We start from the raw sequence: 9,563 nt of genomic DNA on the forward strand, positions 1-9,563 counted from the left end.
GCCACAAAACACATTCATACCATCTCATAACTTTTTCAACATGTCAGACTACAGTGACTACTGCCACAACGTTATGTTGTCAGCTACAACTAGCAAGATTTGAGTAATCACAATATTTTTAGATGTAGACAGGTGGTTGTGTGGGAAGATAATGGCTCATTAGCCTGGCAATGCAACTATCTGGGTTTGAGACGTGAGCAGTGTAATTGCTTTTCCTAATGCTCTTAGCTTGGCTTCAGACAGATAGACAGGCATGACTCTTATTATAGTAACTATTCCTTAGGTTATGACCTTTTTTCCAAGTTTGAACATATCAAGCTCTAATATGAGATAGAATATAGACTAATTATTAGAAAACTGCTGTACTGTCAGTGCGTAAGATAATAAAAACAATTTGGTGTCAGATTATAAGAATATAATATTTATACTATTAAAATTTTTTTTAGATAGAAAATAAATGTCTCACTAGTCAAGGGATGTACTTAAAAAATGGTTAAACATCCCCGAAAAGGTCAAATTTATTTTTCGCTGTTTGAAACCAGCCAATTACAGCACTAATGGAGAGATGTAGTTGAGGACAGGTGCTAAGTTCTTTCATATATTAATAATATTAACTTATCGCTATAATACAGTGATGTGTTAATAATGACGATATGTAAGTATGTAGTAAATATGGAGAGGTTTAAGGCAAGAGTCGCAACTGAAAGTGGAGAAACACATTTACATGTATGAGATATAACCAGTTATCCTTCCGTCTTGAAAAGAAATGAGAAATATTAGCGCTATACATATCAAAATCCATAATGCTGCAAAATAATACATTTTGCAGCATTATGGAAATACTTATGATGTTGAAAAAAAACTATAGCAAATAAAATCTTTGATTTTGGGCCAACAAAGAGAACTTCTTGGTGCAAATTTACACATAAGGTACGCGATCAAGGACTTATGACAGCCTAGCATTCCTTCAGACTATCGGAACATAACAGATATGAAATATTACGCGTTTCTCTTCATGTACACTCAGTTACCTTTATAGCTCGTATATTATTTCAACTAGTACGCTGGCCGTTCCGTGCGCCATGAGAGTTTCTCATGTGTAACAAGTATGTGGACAGTTATTTGTAGATGTAGACAGGTGGTTGTGTGGGAAGATGGTGGCTCATTAGCCTGGGAATGCAACTATCTGGGTTCGATACCTGAGCAGTGTAAATGCTTTTCCTAATGCTCTTAGCTTGGCTTCAGACAGATGGACTGACATGAGCTTTATTATAGTAAATATTCTTCAGGTTATGGCCTTTTTACCAAGTTTGAACATAACGAGCTTTAATTATAAAATTTGAGATACAGTAAAGACTAGTTATGAGAAAAGTGCTGCGCCGTCAGTGCATAACAAAATAAAAACTATTTGGTGCAACCTTGTAAAAATATAGTATTTGTATTATTAACTATTTTTATCTGTTTTTAAATAGAAAATAAATGTCTCATTAGTCAGGTGATGTAGTTAAAAATGGTTAATAATCCCCTGAAAAGTCATTTTTATACTTCACTGTTTAAAACCCGCCAATTACAGCGCTAATATACAGGGAAGTAGTCAAGGACAAGCACTAGGTGGTTTCATGAGTTAATAATATAGCTCCTTAATAATTATTTATAACAAGTAACTCCTTAATTATTAAGGAGTTAATAATTATTACCTCATTAATAGTAGTAGGACTTACCGCCACCTCTATTTAAAGGCCACTTCCATTTGACCACCACTTTGACAATCTTTGATTTTTATGAACCCATAATATCAATTGATCAGTAGAAAAGTGTTCACAAAACCTTATTAATAATAAATCGTTTACATCAATAAAAATCAATTGTCTCATTGCCCAACTCTAAAGCTTTTTGCTTGTTTTCGTTAAAACTTTAAAAGTAACACCAAATAAATAATTAATAACTGTCTCAGGCTAATAGTCTCAGGATAATCAAATGCAACAATCACAATGCAGCTATCCTAGCAAATGATGCAAATATTTCTGTTTTGAAAATGCAAACCTTTGCTTCTGCATGTATTATAGGTGTGGTTCGTTTCTGTTCCTTGTTCATGAATATACATTTGTATCATTTGATAGATTATCATTATATAATTTATAAACTTGCAGATTCATAACATATAATCTGATAGCATCATTAATAATTGATGCTCGCAACTCCTTTGCTATTGCACTTAAAAAGCTAGTTTTGGCTGCAGATTGTAGCAAACATATCAATGAGTGCAATGAGCTTTTATGCAACATTGGTAAATATAGATATAAAATATATGACTTCAAATTTAGAATGAAATAAAAATTGAAAGTTCCAACAAATTGCAGTGCAGGAAACGTTTTCTAATATCATTGTAGGTTGATTGCAAGCAATAGATATGAACCGCTAAAGATACTTCTTGGTTTCTCAATGCTTATTTATCAAGAGATCTTTGAAAAGTTGAAGGTAAGTTAGCAGATTTATTGTATCCAAAACGTTTAATATTGTTCCTTTGAAAAAAGAGGGCAAAATATAGGCGACATTTGTTTTGCCCGTAAAAGGGCTATATTTATCTTTGCAAAATTCTGACCAAAACCTGACAGATGTCTAACATTGCCAAAACTTTAAAATGACTTTGCCGTGGTTTGAGCCCAAATCTATAGCCAGCTTTTTGCTATGAGATATTTTTACATTGTTGTTAAATTCATCAAATATTTCTTGCATTATTTGTAGCGCAATACTTTCTGAGATATGCAATGATTGACAAGTGTTCTCTGAGTTTTGGGATTAAAAAGCTCAGTTTATCTTGTAAATTTTTGTAGTCAAAGAGTAAAAGATTTTTATTTAAATGATAAGAGTACAGGTTAAGCTTTAATATTATGCAAAGATTGTGTCCATAAAGCTGAGATGAGAGATGAGAAGACTCAACAAACAACGAACACAAGAGTTGCCATAATTTTGCACACCATTTTACAAAGGTAAGTCCAAGTGAGCTATAAACTGAACTGAGTGTACGTGAAGAGAAACGCATATATTGTATATCTGTAATGTTGTGATAATCTAAAAGAATGCTAAGTTGTCATAAGTCCTTGATCGTCTACTTTATGTGTAAATTTGCACCAAGAAGTTCTCTTTGTTGGCTCAAAATAAAAGATTTTATTTATAGGATTTAAAATCCCACATTATGCTAGACTTGAACTCGCGAAGATCGCGAACGCAGATTAATAATTTAACGGTTTAACCACAAGACCACGAAAGCTCATACTATTGCTCACTCTTTTTACATAACATATACATCATTTTCCGTTTTCACACCAAAATGATGTAATAATTACAACTTTATAAACTTTTTTAATCTCTATAAAACGCGATGCTTTTTGGTCCTTGCTGTATTAGGGCTAATTTGTCTTTGGCAAAACGATATGAAACACGATACCTTTTTTGCGTTTTTGTGAACTTTTATATCCAGCTTTTCTTAAGGTTCAATTGCTAAATAGCTGTAAGGGTTAATACTTTTTACGTGGACAATTGTATTATCTCAAGCAGGAATAGCCTTTAGATTCTCTCATCGTTGATCAGACAAAGACACTACAATATTTCATTTTTACATATCGTCGTACCAGTTCCGTCGTATTTAGAGTTTTAAATGGATAGCTGCTGGTGGAACAGCAACCTTTTTATACACACACTTCTATGCAAAAATTATTATTATTAATTCAACATATTCAGAATTTTATTTTGTTTTCTCAGTTTGTATTAATTGTATAATTACTGAATCATCTTTTATTGTATTCGTAGCAAAACAAACTCAATTTAGCTGTTACTTGCTAATTATTTCACTTTTACATCTAAACCCTTTTGTAGTCGTTTTATTTTTTTAAATTTATTTGACCTGCACAAAACCTTTTTTCATGATATGAAGTTTGAAAGTTGTTTGACAAAGTTTGAAAACCTTCACAGTTTTTTTTAGGTAGAATGCCAAATGTTGTTTTATGTTAAATGCAAATCAACTTCCTGTCCACAGACTTTTTTTATTACCCGGGCAATGCCATGTAAGACAGCTAAGTGTATTAGCTTACACATATTTCCTTCTAAACCTAACCAATTAGTAATTCGTCATTAATTTCACATTTTACAGCAAACATTTGTAAAATTACTGTAAGATTGATTGTGTAAGATTGTAAGTATCAGTTATTTGTCACTCTCTTATAATTACATACATTTACTGTAGTGGAACTAGGCTGGCTATACTCTAAGTGTTGTCTGCTTCATTAGTTATAGTGTAGGAACAAGGAGCTACTTGTTGTATGACTACTCCTGTGGCTTTCTGATCTCGGATGTATACCTGTTGACCTGGTTTCATCTCTGGAAGGTCTTTAGCACGATGACGTTTATTGTAATGCTCCGCTGCATACTTTCGTCTGTCCTTCTCCCGTCTGCAAATCTCTTGTTGATTGGCAAGAGCAGACATAAGGTGATCCGGAAGGACCGGTATACGTGCTTTGAGGCGTCGGCTCACCAGAAGCTGTGAGGGAGGGAATCCATTTTCCAGAGGGGTTGATTGATAATTTAACAGAGCTGTGGAGAGGTCCCCTGTCTTAACCATTAGGCGTTTCATGGTGCCCACTGCGCGTTCAACCTCACCGTTAGCTCATGGATAACGGGGTGATGAAGTAATGAGTGTAAAATTGTTGTCTCTTGCATATCGCTCAAAACTTTGTGATGCAAACTGATGACCATTGTCTGATACGATATAGTCTGGGAACCCATGTGTTGCAAAGACTTTGTCTAGGATGGCTACTGTGTTAGCAGAAGTCTGGTTCTTCTTGGTTTCATGAACCTTAATCTAACGACTATAGTAGTCTACAATCAGAAGGTAGACCTTCCCGTCTAATTCAAACAGATTCATCCGAGTCTCTTCCATGGGCGATCAGGGAAGGAACTGGGTGCCAGTGTCTCTCTTGGGGTAGGCAGAACTTGTTAGCAGATGTTGCATTGACGAACTACCGCTTCTATGTCACCACTCATACCTGGCCACCATATATCTCTCCTTGCTCTCGCTCTACATCTCGCTATGCCCTGATGGCCCTTGTGTACGAGATTGAGCATCTCCAGCTAAAGACCGCCAGGTATCACAAGTCTCCCATCATAGAGCAACACTTCCTTATCTACAGTCAGATGGCCCTGATGATCAAAATAAGGTGTAAGTGATGGATGTTCACTTTTGTAGGCTGGCCAGCCACGTTGACAGAATTCTATTACCTTCCGCAGGATTGGGTCATCGTTTTGAGCATCCTGTATGCGATTCACAGGTGAGTGCTTTGGTATGAACACCTTATTGAAGTATTCCACTTCATCAATAAACTGCACTTCGCTAACAGTAGTCGGCGCTCCATTAGTCCTTGATAGATAGTCTGCTACATGGTGTTTCGACCCTGTAATATAAGTAACTGTGGGAGAATACTTCATCAGACAAAGACGAAATCGAAGAACACGGGCCGGCATATCCGCAAGATTCCTTGAATTGAGCAGCGTGACAAGAGGCTTGTGATCTACCTCTACGGTGAACATTAGCCCGTGTAAGTACTGGTTGAATCGTTCACAGCCCCAGGCTACTGCCAGCGCCTCTTTCTCGATGACTGCATATCTTCCTTCAACCTCCGTTAAGGATCTTGAAGCAAAGCTGACTGGTCGTCGTGTACCATCAGCTTGAATCTGAAACAAGGCCGCTCCTACTCCGCTGTTACACGCATCTGTGGCAAGTACTGTCTCGAGTTTTGGGTCATACGGAGCAAGAACTTTGTCAGAAGCCAGTATTTCTTTCAGTCTTGCAAATGCTTCCTGCTGAGCCGTGCCCCAGACCCACTCTCAGTTTTCTCGGAGTAACTGACGAATCGGTGCCGTGAGCTCCGCTAGATTAGGGATGAACTTCATTAGCTGATTCAACATACCGTTTAGGCGTCTGATGTCTGATTGGTTCTGAGGTTCAGGAAATTTTAAAATGGCCTTGGTCTTCTCTGTGTCAGGGTGTATGCCCTCCCCATCTATGATATGTTCAAGAAATTTGACCGATGTCTGCCTAAATAGACGTTTTTCCTATTTAGAGTCATGCCTGAGTGAGCGATACGATTAAGAACCTGCCTGAACCGGTCGTCGTGGATTTCCCTAGTAGCGGCATGGATCAGAATATCATCCATGTGAATTATTACTCTCTCGATATCACCTAGTAGTTCATTCATATATCGCTGAAAAACTTCTGGTGCGACTGAAATTCCAAATGGTAGTCTGTTGAATGCATATCTACCAGACGGTGTAAGGAAAGTGGTCAGCAATCGAGAGTGTTTTGTAAGGTTGATTTGATGATACCCAGAATTGGCATCCAGATGAGAAAAAACTTTACTCTGTCCAAGTTTGGCCAGGCTGTCCTCGACACAAGCAGTTTGGTAAATCTCTCGCCTAACTGATTGATTTAGGTGGGACAGATCCACACATATGCGCACGGATCCATCTGGTTTTGGTACCGGCACCATTCCACTACACCATTCCGTGGCCTCCTTTACCGGGGATATAACGCCCATTTTTACCATCTTCTGGAGTTTATCTTTAACCTTCGGTAACAGAGGTTGTGGTACAAAGCGGGCGGTGTATATACACATAGGTCGGGTATCTTCTTTGAGACTTATTTCGTAAGAGTAGTCCTTGACAAAATCCAGTCCATTGAAAACTGTAGGGTATTGCTGATATATTGTCTCTATGTCTGTCTCAACCTGGTACACATTGCATGTTAGCAGCCCAAGGTTTTTGAAGGCCTCCCTACTCAGTAGGTTGGTGTTCTGGTTAGCTATCACATATATGGTCTCGTTGGTAGATTTTCTGCCATATCTGAGGCACGCTGTAAACGTTCCTAAGCAATTAATGCTGTGATTTTCAGGACCACGAAGACGCGACCGGGCTTGGTCTAGATTGACCTTCTGAACCATGGGTTCCGTAATTTTCATAACTGAAGCATCTGCGCCAGAATCGAGCTTGAATTTTACTGGTGTCTTATCAACTTCTATAGTAGCTGACCATCCTGGATGGTTGTGGACACTATCAATCTTGAGGTCCTCGCAGAACAGAGTTTCTTCTGCAGGGCCATCAGACTCTGTTTCAGCCAAATTGTCTCGCTTGGAAAAGATCGCTGATCTGCAAGCCTTTCCCCAGTGGCCAACTTTGTTGCATTCCTTGCACCTATCTGACCGAGCTGGGCATTGAGACCTTGGATGTGTTATTCCTCCACAGTAGCCACATGTGCCTGACTTGCCAACACTTGGTTTACTGACATAGGCTGGTTTTTGTCGTCTTGATGACCGGGAGACGGCTTCGACTGGTTTAGTTGGCAAATCAGAGGTGAGTGCTTGTGAGCTGATATCTTTCATCGCCCTGGCAGCCAATTCTTGTGATCTGCAGATTTTTACAGCCTCTTCCAGTGTGAGATTATTCCCGAAGGCTATCAGCTTTTTCCTAGTACAGTCTTCGCGGATGCCTAGAACAATCCTGTCGTGAATGAGGTCTGATTATACATAACCGAATTGGCACTTCTGAGCCTTTTGGCGCAACTCAAGATAAAATGCCCCAAATAACTGTCCTTCAGTCTGTGACGTAGAGTTGAATAAATATCGATCATGGATGACATTACGTTCTCCGACACAGTATATGTGTAAGATTTTAAGAATATTGTCCACTTTACGCGAATCTTCCTCATACTGTAGGCTTGTTTCAATGATTTTAACCGCTTCAACGCCTACGCAATGTTTTAGCATAGCCACTTGGTATTCATTTGGCCGTTTGTTTAGCTCGGTTAGTATATAAAACGTTTTCCAGCTTGACACAAACGACCTGTAACTTTCCTCCTTGTCTTGCAGTAAGTCAATTGCAGCAGGCTGTTGTATGACAGGTTGATATACAGGTGACATGTTGCAGGTCGACTCAAAGCTCACAAAAACAGCTTGGTCAGTTGCTATATCTTCGGTACTTGAGTTAAATAATTGGCTCTCTGGTTCAACAGAAATCACTGGACATGGGAATCACCAAACCAACTCGCTGCCCCCATGTAATATTATTGCGTTTGGCTAAAGGTAGAATTGAAGAGTTTCGGTTTTATTCGTAGTTTATTGCGTTAAATTGTGCCCAGAATGATCACCGATGTCAAGGTCAAAAACTACGTAACATTACATAAGCAAGGAAAGACAACACTTAGAGTATAGCCAACAAGCAGACAACACAGCACATCGACAGACGCAGAAGCAGACAACACAGTACGCAGAAATAGATCAGCCCTCGTTCCAATGACAGCCCCCTCGAATCCTCAGGTGATCACACCAGCTAAGCTACTGTGTAGACCAGTGGATATACCGGAAAAGGGGCAAGACATTCAGTCTCTGAACATTAACAGTAGACCGCGACGTGATCGCAAGCCACCGCCATATCTTGTAAAAAACTACCAAACATCCCTCGGATAATTATGACATATATATTCTATGATGTACTTTTTTGTACTGAGATAAATCCTACTGACAATCATTTTTGTTGTATATCCTATCTTTTGCCGCACACACTTTAAGTTGCATTTGGTGCTTGTTTCAAATCCCAGAAGGGGAGATGTAGTGGAACTAGGCTGGCTATACTCTAAGTGTTGTCTTTCCTTGCTTATGTAATGTTACGTAGTTTTTGACCTTGACATCGGTGATCATTCTGGGCGCAAGTTAACGCAATAAACTACGAATAAAACCGCAACTCTTCAATTCTACCTTTAGCCAAACGCAATAATACTACATTTACATACTTTTAGAAATATATCTATAGATATAGAAATTTACATTCTCTTATTACATAATTTGAGTATCGTGTTTGAAGTTTAAACATTATTCATTTTCCTATCTCCGTTATTATTACTTGGTTAGTTTCCAACATTTATGATTAATATTATTTTTTATTCAACTATTTTTGGCAGAGATTGTTCTAATAAAATTTCAGCTACAAAATGCTACCATGTTCTGTCATATTTTTTAGTACCGTCGTATTCAAAGTTTTGATGGATAGCGTCTGGTGGAACACTAAACTTTTTATACCAACATACTTCTATGCAAGAATTGCTATTATTAATTCAACAAATTCAGGAATTTCATTTTGTTTTCTCGGTTTGTATTATTTGTATCATTGCCGAATCATATTTTATTGTAATTGTAGCAATACCGACTTAATTTAGCCATTACTTGCTAATTATTTCACATTTACATCTAATCCCTTTTCTGATTGTTTTATCTTTTTTAATTTATTTGACCTGCACAAAACACTTTCCCCATGGTATGAAGTTTGAAAGTTGCAGTTGTTTGACAAAGTTTGAAAACCTTTACAGTTGTTTTTATTTTCTCGCAAATTATTTCAACTACACAAAACACTTTTCTCATGATATGTAGTTTGAAAGTTAGAATGACAAATGCTGTTATATATGGGCGTGCCCTTAAACAATAATTTGACATTTAGAGTTTTTTGATGTCAACTGCACATGC

General features: G+C 37.8%; 1 protein-coding gene across 1 annotated transcript; it reads right to left on the minus strand.

Annotated features, from left to right (window-relative positions):
• Positions 1–5,127: 5,127 nt before the first annotated feature.
• On the minus strand, positions 5,128–7,967 carry LOC137407990 (uncharacterized). The gene is made up of 3 exons (XM_068094379.1): positions 7,691–7,967; positions 6,150–7,537; positions 5,128–5,853 (listed from the first exon to the last, which is right to left on the minus strand). Exons 1-3 carry the CDS (start codon positions 7,965–7,967, stop codon positions 5,128–5,130), a joined length of 2,391 nt encoding a protein of 796 aa, XP_067950480.1.
• Between the last annotated feature and the right edge of the window lie 1,596 nt (positions 7,968–9,563).

This window comes from Watersipora subatra, chromosome 11 (assembly GCF_963576615.1).
Source record: "Watersipora subatra chromosome 11, tzWatSuba1.1, whole genome shotgun sequence".
Lineage (NCBI taxonomy): Eukaryota > Metazoa > Bryozoa > Gymnolaemata > Cheilostomatida > Watersiporidae > Watersipora > Watersipora subatra.

Coding starts and splice junctions, on each gene's coding strand:
- LOC137407990 (XM_068094379.1), bottom strand. CDS start 7,967: ATGTCACCTGTATATCAACCTGTCATACAACAGCCTGCTGCAATTGAC. Junction 7,538..7,690: donor CATATACTGTGTCGGAGAAC/GTAATGTCATCC, acceptor GGATTGTTCTAG/GCATCCGCGAAGACTGTACT. Junction 5,854..6,149: donor ACGACGACCGGTTCAGGCAG/GTTCTTAATCGT, acceptor ACGGCTCAGCAG/GAAGCATTTGCAAGACTGAA.